This window comes from Serinus canaria, chromosome 20 (assembly GCF_022539315.1).
Source record: "Serinus canaria isolate serCan28SL12 chromosome 20, serCan2020, whole genome shotgun sequence".
Classification (NCBI taxonomy): domain Eukaryota; kingdom Metazoa; phylum Chordata; class Aves; order Passeriformes; family Fringillidae; genus Serinus; species Serinus canaria.
The window spans coordinates 7,425,227-7,445,460 of record NC_066333.1 but is presented as its reverse complement, the minus strand read 5'-3'; the positions used below and the strand labels follow the sequence as shown (position 1 = coordinate 7,445,460).

The window sequence follows — 20,234 nt, the reverse complement described above, 5'->3', positions numbered from 1 at the left end:
GCTGTGGGACATGTGCCATACCAGCAGAGAGACTGCTGTGCTGGGCACAGCTCTATGCCATCCCTGACATCCCAAGGCAAGGTGTCCTGGGGAGTGACACACCTTACCAGCCCCTGGGACAGAATCTGGAAATAATGCCTGCCCACACGTCCTTGAAGTCCCTCCTTGCAGAACTCCTGAGGAATGTCCCCAACACTCAGAAGCCTCCCCAGCCAGCTGCCTCAAAGGATGCCCCCAAGAAGTGTGTGCCTTCACAGTTAAGTAGGTTAAGAAAGTCCTTTCTCCAAGGTCTGGATTAGCCACTGCTGCTCCGGGCAGAACAGACTCAGCGGGGACGCTGCCAGTCAAGCGAGGACGGCACGTGGGGATCTCAGCAGAAGGGGATCAGTCCAACATGGTGCCTTGAAGCAACCCCATGTTCCCCACACAGAGTAAGCACACCATACACCCAGGAGTTTTCCCTGCTCTTCAAAAGAGGCTGGGGAGCAGCAAGCCCTGCCTGTGGGGTGAGCGCTGCTCCTGGGCAGTGGAGCAGGATGTACAGCAGGATGTACAGGGACAAAGCAAGGTGGATCCCGTTAGCGGGCAAGACAGAGGCTCTTCTATATGAGTTCAAGTGCTTTGCCATATCACACACTGAGGTTTGGGGTCTGACTCCTGCTTTACTTTCAAGGGCATTGCCCTTGGCAGAAAGTCACAGCAGGCCTGGGGTGGAATATCCAGCACCCCTGTGGTGAGATACCCTGCTCAACCCCTCACACCAGACCGAACTGGGAAGTTTGTAGTGCTGTGCTCGCCTGTGGAAGCAGAGAGGCTCTGAAGATGGACAGAGCCCAGCTCAAACTGCCACAGCAACACAGCACCAGGGCCTGGGACTTGCACTCAGCTGGGACTGGGCATGGGATGCCTTCAGCAACGGAGATGGGCTCAGACAGCAAGATGGTGCAGCATTCAGGTCCCTTGGCTCCCAGTGTGTGCTGGCCCCAGCAGATGTGTCCCTCCAGGATGTCCGGCACAATAGCTCCGCTCCAGCAGCAGAGTTTGTGTTGATGTTGCTGTTGCTTTGGGCAGCCCTCGGCTTCCTGCGGGCACGTACGCTGTGAGCAACATCCGACTGGGAAGGGATGTAGCTGGGAGCTTCATGTTTTCCGTGCTGGGGCCCGCAGGATGAGTAACAAAGGCAAATGGAAGGAGCGAGTGTGTGTGTGTGTTCAGTGTCCCTGCTCAGGGCTGGCTGGTGTGTGCTAAGTCCCACAGTGGGTCCCCCACTGACCGAGAAGGGACCCCGGCTCTCCTGACAGTGCCTGCTCTGTCCATGACCCTCCCAAGTCTTTAGGTGTATTTTGCTCTCCCTGCAGTTCCAGGGCTGACAGCAGCTGTAGCATGGCTGTACTCGGCCAAGGCTTCTGGGCACCCAGGACAATGAAGGTGTTGGTTTTTGCTCCAGCTGCGTTTTAGGCCTCTGATGATTTAGCAGGTACCTGTTTATCAAAGCATGGGATGACAATTCCCTGCTCTCCCGCCTCTCTGGATTTCAAACAGCTCTACTCTATGCCACAGAAGAGCACTTGCCACTCCCAGGCCTTGAAAAGACCTGGAGCTGGTGCTTTGGTCCTTTAAAGAAGACTTTTTTAACAAGTGTGTCAGACGATACTGCTCTCCTACTAGGCAACTCTTCATTAAAACTTTATACTTTAGCAAGCCTTTCACTGCAGACACACTCCAAGCATCACACCCGTCAAACAGCAGCAGGCAGGACCAATTTAGTAACTCAGAAGGTTTTCCTGAAGGCGGAGAGTATCCAGTCCTGAACACGCTCCCAACTGAAGGACGTGGTGTGCAACCAGATCCCTCTGCAGCTCCAGGATGCCCAGAGCTGAGCCCAGCCTGGCTGCAGGGGATGTGTGGGGATCACTTAGCTCTAGCTGGAGCTCTGCAGGACTCCTCAGGGCACAGGAGACAACAGAGCACAGGAGATGTGGGCAAACTTCCAGCTTGGGAGTACTTGGGCTGCTCCAGGGCAGGCACTCTGCGCTGGCAGCTTGGCCAGCTGGGCTCCAAGGAGGCTCCACAGCTTATGTGGGCTGGTTACTCACACTTTTTGCACAGCCTTAGCAAGCTCATGTGAACCTGGAAAACACTTTTGTTTCCAAAAAAAACCCAGAGCTTTCATAGGTTGGGAGAAGAGGAAACTGAAGAGTTGTCGAGACTTTGATTGTGCACGTTCCCTTCCCCACAGCAGTAATCTGCTTTTCCTCTCACAACATGCTCCTCTCCTTTAACCACCCACTGCCCTCCTGGGTTACTCCATGGTCCTTCTTCCCTCCCCACTCTTGAGTGTGCTCCATTCCTGGGTGGGAGCATTGGTTTTGCAGAGGGACTGACATGAGGCAGCATCAGTCTGTATTTAGAGCTCTGATACAGATCATGGACACTTCCAAAAGCACAAAACCTCGGTCCACAAAATGCTTCTGAAGTGTGACAGCCTGGTGAAAATCGTAACTCCTGGTTTTTTTTTTGTATGGGTCTCATTTGTCACCCTGGGCTTGGCTTGCTTATTTTTTTGACACCATCCCTTCTGATCCACCAAAGTCTACCCGGTTCAGCTGATGCTGACACCAGGGACACCTGCATTCTTATGGGACTATTTCTGCTTTATTTCTCATCACTGAACCTTACAAAAGAAATTAAAAGAGCCAAGAAGAGCCCCAAAGAGGACACCTGCTTCTGAAGGAAAACCACAGGGCATGAAAAATTGGAAGCAATTCCTAAGAGGGGGCAGAGAGAGAGAGGATTTCGATTTAGTGAGAACATCTTGATTTGCCTAAATACGTGAGTCCCTTATTAAATTACTGTCCTGTTGAATAATAGTGTTCAGCAAAGGGTTCAAAACTGTGTCATTCTAGATTGTAAATGAGACTTGGGAATTCAGTGGTGAGGGCTAAGTCAGAAGCCTGAAATGTCCCAGTGGGAGAATGGCAAAGTTCAGGGGGTACAGAGAGACCTTCTCAGGCTGCAGGGATCAGAGACTGGGCTTGTTGGGGTGGAGGCTGCAGCCTACTCCTGAAGAGCCAAAAGCTTCTATGGGAGCAACTGTGTCACCACCAAAACATTCTTCCTCCTGTAAAGACACAGCCCCCTGGGGCCCTGGGCAAGCAGAAGTGCCTGTCCCACCACCGGGATGCAGGGCTGTGCAATCAGGTTTCACATCCTCACCAAGGCTGCCTGGCTCTGGGGCTGGGGCTGGCTAGGGAAAACCAGCAGTTTCCCAAAACTGCAGATTTGCAATGGAAATTGAAGCACCACAACTCACTGGACTGAAGAGAGCAGTGGCCTTGCTGTCCCTGGGACTGAAGAGAGCAATGTCCCTCTTGCCCCTTCTGTCTCTACCATCCCTGCCACTGGCCCCACCAGCAGCTAAAAGCCACCCCAGAGAGACCTGCCAGCACAAAAGCCTTTTCTTCCTTTAGGAGTGGTTTTCCAGTCCCCTTTCTTATAGCAGGACCAACCCAGCTCAGTTGTTCCTCAGATTCCTCTGCTCCTCCCAGCAGCAGCCAGGCTGGGACAATGAGGGATTCAACCTCTTGAGCAAAAGCCAGTAACAGTCCAACCACCAAATCCTCCCAAGCATCACGGTGATGAACTCTGACCTGAACTCATACTTCCACCACTTATTTACTTGCTCTTATATTTTAAGCTTGCATGTTTCACAGACCCAACACACCACCTCCCTTCACAAAACTCTTCCTCCCACCCAGCCCACGTGTGCTGCTTTGAGCCCTTCCAGCCACCTGCCCCGAGGGAGGAGACACCCACGTTCACCCCGCACAGCATCGCTGTGGCTGCTGCAGATTATTCACAATTTCTTGCCTGGGGGAATGCAAGACCTGTCAAAGGTGCAGCTTTCCAAACACAGAAACCTGTGAGTGTGCTGCAAAGCCTTGGCATCCTCCCTGTGTTCAGAACTAACAGCGCTTTCCTCATCACCTGGGAAGAGGATATGGGGAACAAAGTCCTCTCCTTAGAAGGGGATTTAGTGACCTTTTTCTGGAGGAGCTAGGAGACAGCTCCAAGCAGAAGGACCACTGGCTACCAGCTGGACAGTGCCCTGGCTGAGCAGGAACCCAGAGGCTAAATTGGAAGGACTGGAAGCCAGCTCTGAGCTGATATGAAATCCATCCCACAGGTGGGGACACCTGATCAGAAAGGACTGGTTAATGTTTAATCAGTCGCAAAAACATCCTGTGGCAGAGGCTGGGGCTCTTCCCGCCTGCCGGGGGGACTCACCGTCCTCGTGGCCGTGCAGGTTCTGCGGGCTGCGCATGCTCTCGTCCTGGCTGGGGCTCAGGCTGGAGTTCAGGTGCTGGTCAGCTGAGATCCATGTGGAGTCGTTCATATCAAAGTCCTCGCTGCTCACCGAAGTCTCATCCTGGAGGCAAGCAGGAAAGGGTTAACTTGTGGAGCTATTTCCTTTCCTCCTTTCTCTGGCTTTTAACATCTCCTCACCACACTCCTTCCCAAAAACAATTGGGTGGGCAGCTCCTGTTCCCCGCCCTGAGAAGCCTTGCTGGCCCCTTGGGCTTCCCAAGGCCACAGCAAGCAGCCCTTCCCTGTGCAGGGCGAGGTGGCTACCCCAGCAGGGACCAGGGCTCTGCTTCCTGCCTGAAGACTTGCCTGAGCAATGGCACTGTCTCTAATTGAGGACAATTAGAAAGAGCTCACATCCTGTAGGAGCGGATGGCTGAGCCCTGGAGTTTACCCTTTAATCTCCATCCACCCCAGTGTGCTCCTGGCGAGGCAGCTGCGTGGGGGAGCTGAGGACAGGCAAGAAATGGCTCCATAAAACAACTTAGACTTTTCTGAGATCAAATCATCAGCTACACGAGGAATCAGCAGAGCACTGGCAGCAGCAGGAGCAGCTTCGGGGGCCTATCTGCTCACAGGTATGGATCCCCAAAGATCTGCACTGCCTGATGCTGCAGAAGAGGCTCCTCCAGACCTCTCCAGAGGGATATTGCCTCTGTACCCTGATCAAAAACAACAGCACACACCTTGGGAAGGGGCTGGGGGAGTGAGGTCCCCAGTGGGACAAGGACACCCCAGCTCAGGCCAGGGACCCCAGCTAGCCGCCTGTTCCCTGACGATGGCATAGATGACATTCCTCTCTCCCACTTCTGCAGCTCAAAGGACATTTTCTCTCTCCCTCTCTCCCTTCTCACTAACCTTTACAGTACTTCGAGACACAGCCCTTGGATCGCTTCCAGTGCCGGAAAGGTCAGCCACAGGATTTCAAAACCATCATCATAAAGGCAGCACTGAGATCCTGAATGAGAGGAGGGGCTGTGGGACCTCCCCAGGCTGAACTCTCCCAATGCAAAGCTTGGGAGGAAGCAGATACGTGTTCCCTTATGGACACGGTCCTGCTGGTGATCCCTTTATCTGCCTTCCTCTCCCTGCTCCCCTCCCAAAGCCAGGGGCACAGACAGCCCTGGGGTGCAGGGGAACACCGAAAATGTTTCCAGAACCGCTTTCAACTCTGCTTTCCTTTGATTGAAACATTTCAAAGGCTTGTAAACCTCTCTGCTCTTGTTTTTTTTAACCTCCCCCTGGTCCTGAGATAAAATACAATCCCTGCTCCCTTTCCGTGTAAGCAGTAATTGGCAGCACCCCTCCAACCTACGCCTGCTCCTCATAAAAACGGCCCTGTCTGGCTGCCGCTGGCTGATAGTTTTTATTGTGAACAAACAAATGTCTTTAAAGACAGGTTTGTGCTTTTTCCTCCCAGCTCCTCGTCCCTGCAGACACATCTGCTGGCTCAGGGCTCATGCTGGCCCCAGCCCGCTCCCTCCATGTGCCTCCCGGGGAGTTTCCTGGAATTTACGGCTTGTGAAACCCTGCACGCACCAAGGGACGGACTGATGGACAGACGGACAGGGCTCGGCAGCCCCATGCATGCCCCCCACAGGGACACCCTGATCCCAGACCCACCAGGTGTCCCTGAGTAGCCCCCCTGTGCCCAGGTGGAGCTAAGCAGGAAGGCAGAAGGTAGGGACAGGCACATTGTCCCTGGCTCAGCACAGCTCCACTGCCACACCAGCCACAAAGCAATCTTGCCTCTCCAGAAACTCCATCTTGTACGTACAGGAACAGAACTGCAAAGGTCTCCCTGTTGCAAACTATAAATAGTCTCTTTATTGTAAGCATTTGCAGGGAAGCAGCCACCCTAATATCTGGCCTTCTTCACAAGGCTTACTCAAGATTACTGTCAGGCTTAAGAGACAAATGCAAATGCCAAGGTCCTTGCTGCCTACAGCCTCTCACCTGTCCGGTGAGGAGGAGGAGCCCAGGGAGTGACCCATGATGTTTTCAGGTTGTTCAGGCTCAGGTGCAGAGGACATCCAGCCTCAGCACCCAAACCAGAACCCAGGAGACATCACCTTCTCCATGCACTCACACATGGGGGAGAAGCAGGGACACGAAAGATGCCTCACATGCACATGCAATAGAAAGTGCTTTATAAATGTGTTCAGTTCTCTCGAGGTGCAATAACATTCACCTATTATTAGAAATACTCGGGCTATCAAACCAGAAACTGATAAGCTATAAATGACTCAAGTTAAACAAGGCTGTGACATGTCCACCAGTCCAGGATTCAGCCACCAGCAGAAAGTCACCCCCTGCTTTCCAGCCAGAGCTTTCTGCTTTCCAGCACTAATACCCTTGGCCAAACTGCCAACAGGATGAACTTCCCGGCATCTCAGAGCTCCCACTGCACAGCCCACCCCAACAGAATGCAATGCCAAACGTGCAGGTGGCAGCAGGAGAACCCTTCCTGGCAGTGGGAACTGTGGAGAGAGCATCCACTGCCTGCTGAGTCTGGGCAGCCACCCGGCTCTGCCCACACCACAGTACCCCAGGAACTCCTCACACCTTTGTGCCTCTTTAGTAAAGAAAGAGAAAAGCCCCAGCCTCAATGTGGCTCTGGCCGTCCCCATCACTCCCGCTCTGGCATCCTGCACTTGCCCTTGGCTGCATTCCTCACTGCTTGTAGGGACACCAGAGGCCACCAGCAAACTCCTGCCTCAGCACACCCCTCAGAGACCAAAGGCTGAACACTGTGACCTCCAAGAGCTGCCCATGAACTGCTGGCACTGCCTCCTCATACCAGGGACAGTCCCAGGGACAGGAGGCCCCAGCAGCACTGTCTGCCCAGCCACAGCCAGGAGCAGAGAGACAGCAGCACAGCACAGCACAAATCCAGCCTCAAAGCACAGGACACCAGAGCAGGATCAAAATTTCTGGCTAAGTAGGAGCTCTGAATCTCCCTGGATGCCAGTAACCTGGCTGAAGGCTGAGCCTTGCAGGGGGCTCCCCATCCAGCCAAACAAGGAAGCGTTTCTCAACAGCAGCAACAGCCACGACTCGGAGCAATACGGTAAATGTAATCTACCCTTCCACCCTCTTTTGGCTTGCAAGTCAGGCAGCTCATTCTTTTTCCTCTCTGGGTTCTCAGGAGAATTCCCTCTGCTAATTTCTTCTTTCCTGTAAACAAACTTCAAATGAAACTTTCATTAGAAAACAGAATGCAATCCATTACCAGTGCCTGTCTCAGGACCTGCTGCCTTTTCCCCAGTTCCACACCAGTCGTGGCAGAGATGGAAGTGCCAGTGGTGCCCCAAGCAGCCAGCTCAGAGCCAAACCCTGAACCCCAGCACTGCTGCTGCCGCCCTCCTCCTTCCTGCCTTTCCCAGCTCTCCGGAGAGATCTCACCCCGCAGTCAAGTCCCATCGCTTTGTTTCCAATGTTCAAGGGACTGAGCGATCAAGGGTCAGGCAGCAGAGCTCCTCTCTGCAAGGGGAAGTCAGATCCTGCTGCTGCACTCACAGGGCACACCCAAACATTGGAGCAGGGCTCCCGGCACCACTCAGGGTTTGGAAAACAAAATCCTTGCTTCTCTCCTTATCTACAGTCCAACATTCACAGCTGCTCTACAGACATTCACAGCCAATATTTTCTACTCAGCAGAAGCAGACACTCACATGTGCAGGGCTCACACTCCACATTTCTGTCCCACTTTCCATTCACGATCTTCAAGCACTGCGCCTGCAAGTGTCCGCTGAGCTTCCCAACTTTGCTGCGAGTTAGAAAACTCCTCCTCGTACTATAAATCTGCAAACCCCGGGTACCGACAGCCACCCTGGCTGGTCCAAGAACACAACGAGTCGCCGGCAGATCCAGAAACCTCATCAAGCCCCCCGGACTGCAAGGCTAGACAATGTTTCTTCAACAAAGCTCTTCCTCCTGGAGAGCAACCTCCCACAGCACGGGCTGGAGCAGGGCAGGGGGGGAAGCTACTCTTATAACCTCGTAAATATATGCAAGACTATCGGTAACCTGCTTATTTTACAGCCAGGCTCAGTTTCTCGGGGACTGCCTTCCAATCTCTCTCCAGTCATTTACATGCTGTGCCTCACGTTTAATATGCCAAGCTCCGAGTCTCAGGACGGTTTATTTTCTCTCTTTAAGTCCTTTTATTTTAAAGCATGTCCTTTCACGCCACAGCCTACTATCCCGATGGGATTTCCTTCCGCGGAGCAGGAACCGAGGATGTGTGCCGTGCAACCTCCCCAGCACACAGCCACGCTCAGCTTCCCACCACAACCAGCCGTGTTTTTAGAATCAACAAAAGGCAACGCGTGACTGCCAGCTCCCAGAGCTGCTCCACTGCCACGCCGGTGCCGTGCACGACCTGCCCGGCACAGGCAGCCCCCGGACCTGCCAAACCTGGCCAGGGCAGAGCTCCCCACGCCCTGACCCCCGGCAGCGGCGCGCAGGGACGAGCTCTCAGGAAGGCAGCCTCATCTCCGTCTCAGCCACTGTTTAAACCCAGCCCTCTGAGCATGCCAAGAAGGTATTGAACCAGATTTGACCCTAACTTAACCAGTTCCGCGCAGAGAAAGGCTTACTAATGGAAGATAAAACACTCCGGGTCAAAGATTGGTACTGCAGCCGCAAATACTGTGGTGGACATCGCCTCAAAGAGCCGAGCAGCCTCGCAGCACACGGGTGTACGCGGGCTGTGGCGGCGGTGAGCTGTGAATGCGCTGCCTACTCGTGTGTACAATTCCCACACCAAAGAGAACATCCCCGGCGCTCTTTGTCAGGTCACTTACGTCCTTATTTACCGCGATTGCCGCCGATTTCTACGGGACCCGACAAAACCCGAGTAATTTCCTAGTTCCCGAAAATGGGCAAAACAGTTAATTTTAACGGCAAACGGCAAATGGAAGAGGAAGGGAAGCTTATCCCCTTCGCCCCCTCCCCCTTCTCTAAGAGCTCTTCTGGGAACCCCCCGAGCATTCCCACAGCCCCGAGGCGCGGGGAGCTGCCAGGGCGGGGGGCGGCCCCGCAGCCCCTTCCCGGAGCCGCTGCCCCGTTCCTGCTGTTCAGCGGGGAGGTGCTGAACGCGGGGCAGGGGGGACCCGGCTGCACGACTCCCACCACCACCACCCCGGAGCCCCGCACCTGCCTTCCCCGCACCTGAACTTGCTCACAGGCGTTTGCTTTTCCATGCGAGGTGGGGACGGTGACTGATACCGCGCGGTGTGAAAGGGCACTTTGCTCTTTCCCCAGCACCGGGAAGCGAGTGTCGGGGGGGGACGGACCCGGTTTTGGAGGCGGTGGCCAAGAGGAGCAGCGCTGTGGGCTGAGCGGTCGGGGGTCCCCCTGTCCCCACCCTCCCCGACGGCCGGCCATGGGACCCCGCTGGGACGCGGTTCCCACGCGAGTGTCCCCGCGGCACCGAGGTGCGAGGCGCCGGGCGAGAGTCCCCGTCCCCGTCCTACCCCGCCCGCAGGTAAACAGATACACCCGCGATGGAACCCTGCCCGCGCGTGTGCGGGGCTCAGCGTGCGGCGAGGATTGACACGTAAGTAGGGCTTTACCTCCAGGGAGGCGGCTATTTCCAGCACAATCCCCTCCCGGGGTCGGGGCTGGTGGTGATGGCGGCGCGGGGCCGGTGCCCGGGGATGGCCGGGGACGGAGCGCTCCCTCCGCCGCCTCCTCCCACTTTCTTCGGCGCTTTTGTGCTCTTCCGGGCGCGGGGGAGCCGCGCCGGGCGCGGGGAAGGACGCGCCGCCCTCCCCCCCCCACCGCCGGGCAGCCGGGCGGGCGACCCGCAACTTCCCGGGGCCGCGGGGCGGCCGCTCCCCCCGGAGTTGGGGCCGGGCCCCGCGGCCACCGCCCCCCCCCGCCCCGCCCCGCCCCGCCCGCCGGTGGCCCCCCCCCTCCTCCCCAGCCCCGCAGCGCCGCGGCCGCGTGGAGCCCCCGCGCATCTCCCCCCGCCCGCCGCCCCGGGGCCGGTACCGGAGCCCTCCGCGGGCGGGCGCCTACCTGGAGCGGAGCCCGGGGCCTGCCGGCCTGCGCCAGCCCGGCGGCGCGGCGGGGAGCGCGGGGCGGAGGGACGGAGGGACGGAGGGAGGGGGCCCGGGCTGGCGGCGCTCCGGAGAGGCTGACAGCCAGCTGCTGCCCGGGGAGAGGGGCCGGCGCTGCGGAGCGCGTCACTCCCGGCTCCCGGGGGGGGGGGGGCCGGGGAGGCGGAGGGGGGCGAGCGGGGCCCGGCCGCGGGCGGAGGGGGCGGGGGCGGCGGGGGAAGGGGAGCGGGGCCGCGGGGGGCGGGCGCGGCGGGGGGCGCGGAGCCGCGCCTGGAAGAGCACATTGTGGAGGGCCGGGAGGGCCCTTCCCCGGGAGGAGACAATGTCCAGGGCCGGGCGCCTGCTGGAGAGCGCGAGAATGCGCGGCCGGGGCACGGTACGGATGGGTTCGGATCGGCCGGGAGGGCCGCTACCCGCCCGGGCATCCCCTGCTCCGCACGGCCTGGGGGGCTGCAGCCGATCCGGGGACCCTCCGCTCGGCACAGCACCGGGGGCTGCCGCCCGTCACAGCCCGGCCCGGGACCCTGTGCCCGCCCTGCTCGGTGCGGCCCCGGGAGCTCCGTCCCTCGTCCGGCCGTGCGCGGGTGTAAGCGCGGGGCCCCTGCCGCGAGCCCCGGGCACGGTGGGTCCCTCAGACCCTTCCCCGCGCGCTGGGTGCCGCGGTGCCGAATCCTTTTGTTCCCGAGGATTCTCCCTCGCTCCGCGGGAGCAGAAGGACCCCGCGCTGCCGGCAGCCCCATCAGCCACCGCCGCAGCCTCCGAAGGCTGGAGCAGGGCTGTTGGGAAACCAGCGACTTGCCCAGCACAGCTCTGGGCAGGGCACTGGCTGCCAGATCCCTGAGAGGATGGGGATGCTGCGCCCCAGTTCTGGCAGGGCAGTGCTGGGGGTCCCGGCATCCCCCAGGCTGGGACCCGCTCCCGGACTGGGCTGCCAGGGCAGTGGGTCGGTGACCTGTGTCTTAATTGAGATCACCATGATGGGGTGGTGATCCCCACCACAGTGATGGGTGCCAGCACTGCAGCATCCCCCTCCCCAGCCCACCTCATGTTTCACTATTTAATGGTTACAAAGGAAATGGTTTGTGAAATAAACCAAGTGTAGCAGTTCATTGTTGAGCCTGCAATAGGCTGGTACCAGAAATGGTGCCAGAGCCAGGATGGGAACTGCCAGCTTTGGGTTAGTGGGGATGTCCAGTTGTGGTGTTATCTGTTCCAGCGTTAACCACCTCACTGCCAGGGAAAAAGCAAGGGAAGAGGGTGGCTTAGGAAAATCTGAGGCCAGAGGTGAAAATGGGCATCACTCACTACTACATTTCCATCTCCTCCAGGCTGGTCACAGAGCCAGAGGCTGAAATGCAAGAGCGGGAGCCCTGGGGGCCTTCTGCAGGAGGCGGATGGCTGGGAGGCCAGCAGGCTGTGAGCCCCCGGCCACAGGGACTTCTCTACACTCCATTCCAGCTCCATGGCTGCTGCTCCTCCCTGAAGCTAAAATAAAATCCTGACCATTTAAGGTGAACAGGAGCCTTGCTGAGAACCTCAGCAGAGCGGGCTTTAACCCCTTCCCATTGCTGGGCTTTGTTTACTCCTTGCACTTCCTTTGGCTTCAAGCTAGACCGGCTTAAAGCCATTTGAGAGAGCACATCCCCTGGGACCAGAGTGCCTGTCCCTCCATTTGGTGAGCTTGCAGAGGACACAAACTGGCCAGGATGTGAGTTTTGAAGCACAGTCACTATTCCGTGCTGCCTCACCATGTGGACACTCTTATTTTATACTAAGTGCCTTTGTGTGGGTTAGCTTAATCCACTTTGTAAATGGATTAACCTAAATTTCACATCGGCAAACTTAGTGTGGAACAGCCGGGTCCTCGCAGGGAGTGAGGGAGGAAGAGCCATTCAGCAAGAGCTGCTGGGCAGGAGCTGTTCCCTGTGCAGGAGAGGGGTCCTGACCCCAAGGGGGGTCACCGCCGTTACAAGTGGGGTCATGAGCCCGACAGAAATGCAATTGTTTGTGCCAGCACACGGGGTCACGAGGCTGGCAGAAGTGGGGCTCACCAGCGGAAGAGGGGCTGCCTCCAGAAACAGCCAGGGAGGCTCTGGGAAACAGCCCACCAAGCGCCTTTCTAGTGGGTACTTTTCGGATTCAAATTGTCTAGGGGGAAATAACTGGCAATTAGATATAGAATTGCTAATAATAATTTATCGAGTTGTCAGGAACAGGGGTAAGTGCCTTATGAGATTACACATTAAAAAAAAAAGCACACCATAACAAACCAGTGCTGCTGTTACTATATCATATATATAATATACATCAAATATATTATTTATAAGTCACTTCCTTCCCTCTCTCTTCACAATGTGTTCATTACCTCTGGTACCTGCCAGCCCCCTCACATGGACACAGATCTGCCCATGCAGAGAGCCTAGGGCTCCCTGTCCGACTGTGCTGGTCCAGCAGGGTCCTGCTGGATTCCCCCAGAGCTGAGCTGCAGGTCCTGGGAAGAGCCATGTCCCAGCTGTGACAGCACCCACACCACAGAGCCTGCCCGAGCACCAGGCAGTGATGCTTCCAAGGGCATCGCTAACAATGACCTGACCTCATCTGTTGTCATTTCCTAAGGCAAGGCTCCACAAGAATGCCAGGACTGCTGTCAAACCCAGGAATACACGACATTTAAGGCGCTGCAGGAGCTTAATTGAATGGTTGTGGTGCTATGGATTGTGGGCATAGGGATCTAGTGGTGGGAGCAGGGACTGCAGGCTCTGGCCATCACGCCAGAGGAGTCACTGACTCATGGACGACCTTGTGCGAGTCACTTGATGTTCTTGTGCCTCTGAAAAGTAGGTTAAATAACAAACGGGACCTCCTGCATTGGGTCCTCCATGACCATCAAACCCTGCTGAGGAATAAGCAGTGAAATGCGATTCTACCGGGGGTGAGGCCAGGAAGGAAATGGGCAGGAGGGACTGAAGGAGGGCATGGCATGAGGGGTAAACGCAGCTTTTATCCACACTGTACCTTGTCTGCTATCCAGAGCAGAGTCAGGAAAAAAATGGAGGGTAAAGATTTGGGAAACTTCCTTATAAACAAGTTTCCTTGTGGGCTAAGAGCTGTATTCTCACTTCATCCTGATCACTCCTTCCTTAGAAGCAGCAGTAGTCAGCATCTGGCATGGGCATGAATAAAAGGGGTTTTCTCCTCCCAGGAGCCAAGATCAAGAGAAGGAAAGGAAATACAGCCCTGTATTTCACAGGGTACACCAGTCACTGCCAAATACGGGAGCAAGAAAGGAGTTGTTTTTGTGGATAGAATTTTCTTCTCCCGGAGTACAGGGAATGGGTGTTGGGACAGGTCCCTGACAGTCAAATTTCCCCTAACATTCCTTTCCACTGCCCAAATCGACAGACCCAGCACCAATGTGTGCACTACTCTATACAGTGAGGACAGCCCTCACAGCTTATCTCTTGGCCCCCCAAATCAGAATTGAGTAACCATACACAGAACCCCCACTAAACCCATTTCTGGCCATTCTCAAGCATTCCACACAATTCAGAATCCATCCTTGTGAGTAAAACTGACTCCTCAGCTCCTGAGCTCACACCACTCCTGGTGTGGGTCTGAGGGGTGTGTGCAAGCAGACAAGGTGCAAACCTGCCTGTGCAGGTTGAACAGCAGCAGAAACAAAAGCAAGCACACAATTCAAGGTTAAAAAGCTGAACCACACAGCTTCATCTTCTGTAATAACGGAAATCATTAATAACAGTTTGCACTCTCAAAGTAGTTGCCATCCAAGCTCTTGAAGAGCTTTATTAGTGAGCAAGACCTCAGAAGTCTCTCTAAGGTATTATCCCCTTTTTAAAGGGAGAAGGCAATTAAGAAACAGCCATTTGTGTGACTTGATCAAAGTCAGTGTACAGCACATCAGCACCTGAGCTTTGAGATGATGCAGAACAGCCCACCATGCACAGCTTTCCACAGGAACAGGACAGATCCAACTGGATGCATGAGAGTACTCCATGGATGTTGCAATTGTGTTTTCCTCACTCTGAGCCTGACATCTTTACTTTTTCCCCTGGAAATATTTCCCAGCCCCACTTTAGAGGACCTGAACCAAAACCTTGTTTCCAGTTCTACTGGGAACAGCTGCCTTTGATGCTGGTTAACACATAAGGGAATGGGCAGCAGCTCTCCTTACCAAACAGGGAATGTACTGGGAAGAAATGAGCAATTAAAGAGAAGTAGAGGGGCTTCTGGCCCTGCTTATTCAGTGTTCCCAGACACAAGCTCCTGCAGCTTGGCTGTAGCAGGCTTCTACAGGTAACAGGTAACAGGCACCAGGAAAGGTGTGTTTGGTGGAGAGTGATCACTCACAATTTCCCATGGGTGGATCTGCATGACAAAAAGCCAGAGAAACTTCTAAGCACCCCCCAGCCGCTTCTCCAGGACCTTAGCTGAGCTGCACAACACCATAGGGAAGTGAAGAGTGAGTGGGTAAGGGACCACTGGTGCATGAGAACGGACTAGAGCTGTCACATGGAGCAACTAAATACACCTGAGTACCTCAGGGGGGTGAATTGTCTCCAGCACTTCTACAAACAGGCAATGCCACCTCCTTTCTTATAGAAAACAGCATGATTAGCCCCAAAACAGCAAAATGTCAGAGCCTTGGCATCACTTCTCACTGGAAGACAAGAGCTGCAGTGGCAGGACCGACCCCAGCCAGCCCACGTCGGTCTCACTCTGTTTGCTCACAGCACACGTCACTCTGAACAAACACAGAGCTCACCTGGAGCACTGGGAAAAGTACTGACACCTCCACACAGTGGGAAATAAAAGCTGCCGAGTTTTTACTAGCTGAGAATGCCAGTTAATTCCCAGTAAAAAAAAATGAGTTGCCTTTTACTGAAAGCCGCCCATTCACACCAGGGTGAAAGCAGGCTAAATAAATCGGTCATCTGACCTCCTGCATCTCATGAGCCTTTAGGCCAAGGATGAAAGTTTTGCTAAAGCATCTTTGCCAGTAAAGAACGCTGCTGTGACAGCTGGATCTGGCTTTGCCTGGACTAACTCTGCGGTTAAGAGCAGATCCGAAGTTTCCCAGGCAAAGCCGGCTCCCGGCGGCAGAAGCTCTGTCCCCACTAGAGGGCTGTGCAGCCGAGCAGCGAGGAAATCTGCTCCTAACTCGGTGTCTCCCTGTGCCTACGGCCAGGGCTCCCTTCTACGCCTAAGGGTGTGTTTAAGGAACTTCTCTCTTGCTCAAAAATGACTTAAAAATTAGCAGCAGGAAACAAAGATCTTCCCAAACCATAATAAAACTTCTTGGATAAGAAATATCTAGAGCTCAAGTCAAGTTGATCTAGAGGTATTTCTTGTCCCAGAGATGTTTAACACCCTCTTTAATGGACTGGGAAGTACCTTATCATCCTCATGTGATGCAAAGCCATCATCCCACTTCCTGTCAAGTACTGCCTGCTTCTGCCTTCCTCACCTCTGTGAACACACACAGCTCTTCTTCAGGATGCCTTCGTGAAACACTCAGCTAAATCCAGGTCCCAGGTCCAGCAGCTGCCAGCTCTGCCAAATTTGCTCCTGGTCTCTGGACTATGTGGAATGAGATGTCTGCAATTCTCACTACTGAACTTCCAGGCTGAAAATAAAAACCCAGTGTGCCTTCCTGTATGGCTGCAGGCTCCCCTCCCTGCCTTCTGCACCCGCAGGACTGGCTGGAGATGGCTCCAAAGCAGAAGGAAGTGAGTGAGCTGCCAGGGGAAGATGCATCTTAGCTGCTCTCAGAGCCTCTGAGACACTGAAGTGAGCAAGCACGGTAATGGGCAGGCCAGGGAAAAAGGAGGAGGAATTCACATTGCCAACCAGCCTCTGGTGATGAGGCTCTGTGAGCTCTCAAATCCTGCAGAGGCTTGATCCTCACCAGCACCAGACAAGACCAACTCCATGCACATGGGTGGGATTTAAGCCCCTGCACCCCCTTCCAGGATGATCTAGCTGTCTGAGCTAAAACATTGCTTGAAATAGTGCTCTGAAAACCACCTCACATCCACGCACTGTCACACACTCCAGGCTTACAGGGAAATTACTGGATGGATGGGATGTGTGATGGTGCAGGACAAGGCTCTGTCCCTCTCGAACACAAGTCAGTGCAGCAAAGCCATAGCAACAAGGAAAACACTCTTCTTATTTCCCATCCAAGAGCAGCTCCTGCCATTCACTGATTGCGTGACCTTCTGCCAGCAGCCACTGAAGCAATCTTTGAAAACGTTTCTGTATCATTTAAACCTGCTTACTTGGCCCTGGACTGTTCCTGCCAAGGTAGCAGCAACAACTCTGGAGCAGAGACAGAGAGCCTGGCATTTCAGTGCTGAGATCTGTCCTCTTAAAATCTTTCTATTCCTCCTGTCACCAGTGGAAACCCTGACCAACAGCAGCATAAAAAATAAATCCAAGGCTGAGGTTGAGTAACACAGAAAAGATTGTCTGAAAAATGACTGCAATAGAATAACCAATCATTTAAAAATGCTAATATTTAGCATTTGAAAATGAGGTGGAAGGATCATTATAGATAAATATCAAATATCTTCTATTAATTCCTTTTTGCTGCTAGATTGGGAAGGTCAGGAGTTCAGAGATGCTTTAATGCCTTAGTGGATGCCATGAAATGGGGCTAATTCAGCACCCTGGAAAGGGTAAGGGGCCTGTTTTTTTACACATGTGAGAACTGGTAAAAAAATGGGGATAAAGGAAGATTGCCACCCCAGAAGAACCTGCATGTCCTACTGAACCCAGTATAAGCAACACGGGTGTCTGCTGTTTTCCACTGTCCCAGAACAGATGTTCTGACTCCAAAGAACACATAGAAATATGTTCTGTGGGAACTCTTCCTTTTGTGAGCAACCATGTAAAGAGCTTCTCTTCTGACAGTTTTTTGTCCCTAAGCAGGGATAAAATGCTTTCCCTTAAGGTTCTTCTGGCTATGCTTCTTTCTGGAGACACTGGTGCCCTAACGTGCTTAGCAGCACTAATAGATTACACTTACACACACTATTTTTTTTTTCCCTGAATAATGAAGTTAAAAGGCCACTTTGGCATAAATTCACTCATTGTTACCCCAAGTGAAGTGAGTTTCTCCTGGTGCTGCTGCATACAAATAATTGCTTTTGGCCAAAGCCAAGGGAAACACGAGTCCATTGCTTAATTTATTTCTATTAACACCATCAAATGTTAGTGAGAGGGAGGCAGCAAAGTGGCAGCGCTCAGCGAGAGCAGCCTGGATATGCTGGTAGATAAAACCCTTGCAGAGGGTATCTGCATAGGGCAAATTTTAGAAGCAGGTTGTATTTTCTGCCTGTTTTGCATTTGCATAAAAGTCAGAATTATTTTTACTGTCTTTAGAGGGCTCTTTCAGTTGGCAAACACCTGGAACTCCAAAAGCTGCAACACCTGAACTGTGCAACCCTAACCCTGGGGAAGGAAGGGACAGCAGACTGTGTCACACAGCCCTTGTCCCATGGACCATGCTCCACACAGACTGCCAGGTTCCTTCAGAAAAAAAAGGCTGGCACTGTTTTCTTTCCAGAGCAATGTATGAATAAATAGAATGAAACTGGCAGGGGAATGCTTCTGGAGGGAAGTGACCCCTGTTATTTGCATTATTACACACATTATCTTCAGGTAGCCTCAGCATTAGCAGCTCCAGGTCCAGCCACAGCTGCCTCAGGAGTGTGGCACTTGTTTTCATTCAAGTTAACCAGGGGAGGTTTAGGTTGAATCAGGAAAAATTTCTTCACCAAAGGGGTTGTCCAGCCCTGGAAGAGGCTGCTCACCATCCCTGGAGGGATTTAAGCCATGTCAATGTGGCACTTGGGGACATGGTTTAGTGGTGGGCTTGGCAGTGCTGGGGGAATGGTTGAACTCAATGATCCTGAAGATCTTTTCAACCTAAATAATTCTATCGATTCCCCAGGGGAAGACAGGGAATGTCCCATGTCAGAAGGGACTGCACTCAAATCCTGCTGGATTTTCCCCAACCATCTGAATCCTCTCCAGACTTTTGTCATGATGGAAAATTTCAACGCTTCAGAAGTCTGAGCAATAGCACTGATCCTTTTTTTACTTTGCTCTCAGGAATAAGTTTCAGTAACACAGTGAACAGCAATTTTTACTTCTTCCAAACAGGTTTTTCCCTCGGCTGCTGAGGCTTGAAAAGCTTCAAAAGCTGCGCTGCAGTGTAACGACAGGAGCACAGGAGAAGGAAAACTTTAGAGGCAGGGAATAACATCAAACCATTTGATTTATGATCTAAACCAACAACTGCTGGTTGCCTCAGCTGGTCCCTTTTTGTTCCCACATGACATATGCTTCTATTCCAATCTCTGCAAGCTTCAGGAGTATTCATGTTAGCAGCACGTTATATCGATCTAGTGACAGTTCCAGTGCAAACTACTGCACCAAAATTCAGGGTATGAACTCTAAATTACCAGCCAAAGTTCTCAAAACAAGCATCCCTAAGCAGGCAGCTCAAAAACTCAAGATCCACTACTGAAGCCTCCCAGCTTCTGGGTGGTTTGCTATCCTGGGAGTAAGATCAAACTGCAAGGTCAGTTTGCTACCTGGATAAACTGGGTACAGGAGTTTAATGAAGCTTTGTAGCATACTTCCCTTAAGCAGCTTCAGAGCCAAAAGGAACAGGCTGAAAATTCAAAAATGGCTACAAGTCAAACCACTCAGTCCTCTGTATGCAGCAAACTTAACTTGAAGCAACCACCTCAAATGCTGAAAAGCACAGCCAGCTTTCATGAGTCCCTGACCTTGGTGAAGAACAGGACAGCAGGGTCTGCCACACCAATGCCACTCTGCCAGGAGCTGCACCAAGAGCCAGCAAACTGTGCACAACCCAAAGGAACATGCTGGCCTTTTTATCCAGAAGTGGTCCCAAAGTAGCAATCAGATGGCACAAAGGGGCACATCCATCCACTCCATGTGCACAGCCCAGTTCAGCCCAGACCAGTTCAGCCCAGCTGCCCCCCAAATTGTCCACAGTTCTAATGCCTGATCCATCATGAGCACAAAACCTGGCACATCAGCCTTTCATCTTTCAAAACCTGAAACAAATCCTGAAAGTCACTCAAGTGTCAAACAAGTGCAAAGGAAAAAGCTCTGAGATGCAGAAGTGCTTCCCACCAGATGCCATTTTGTCCTCCAGCAAGGTTTCATGACAGAAGTGACAGAGGAGCTCAGTATCCCTCCAGCAAACCCACACTTGGCACTTTACACCCTGGCAGTGATGCTCTAACCCACATCCCTTTAGGAAGTTGCTGGATAAAAGCCCCCATTGGGTGCTCAGGCTCCCAGCAATGTTTTCCACCACAGCACCATGCAAATGCTGTCACATCTTGCCACTGGCAGCAATGTGTGAAATCAGGTTCAGGTTTCAGTGTACTGGAAAGAAAATCCTGCACTGGCTTCCAGTGCAGATTGTGGGGAGCAAGTAAAACATACTTTTCTTTTTATAGACTGTTTCCATGGTGCATAGAGGTTCCCATAGCTAATTCTGCAGCTGCAGAACTTCAGAAAATTGCACAGCCTGGGTATAATCCTGTGGCAGGGTGCCCCATACATTCCCAAAGCAAAATCCAGTGGCTTAACACTGTCACCAAACAACAGAGCCGTGTCCCACTTTGACGTGGGAGCGGAGCGGCTGCAGCTGAGCCCCTCAAGTTGCTGAGCAGTTTAAGAGAGCCCCAGAGCAACCAAAGACAGGTCTGGGCTTCAGACCCCATCTGCTAAAGC

General features: G+C 53.5%; 1 protein-coding gene across 3 annotated transcripts in view; it reads right to left on the bottom strand.

Annotated features, from left to right (window-relative positions):
* NOL4L (nucleolar protein 4 like) overlaps nt 1-20,234 on the bottom strand; it is a 62,388-nt gene that overhangs the window by 16,119 nt on the left and 26,035 nt on the right. Inside the window, exons 1-2 of one of the 3 annotated variants that reach the window (XM_050982238.1) lie at nt 10,393-10,437; nt 4,288-4,429 (exon numbers count right to left, since the gene is read on the bottom strand). In XM_050982238.1, coding sequence (XP_050838195.1) covers nt 4,288-4,396 — 109 coding nt within the window. In that variant the 5' untranslated portion in view covers nt 4,397-4,429; nt 10,393-10,437. Of the gene's footprint in view, nt 1-4,287; nt 4,430-9,944; nt 10,111-10,392; nt 10,438-20,234 lie in introns of those variants that run through there. The other 2 variants (XM_050982237.1, XM_050982236.1) reach the window with 2 other exon arrangements.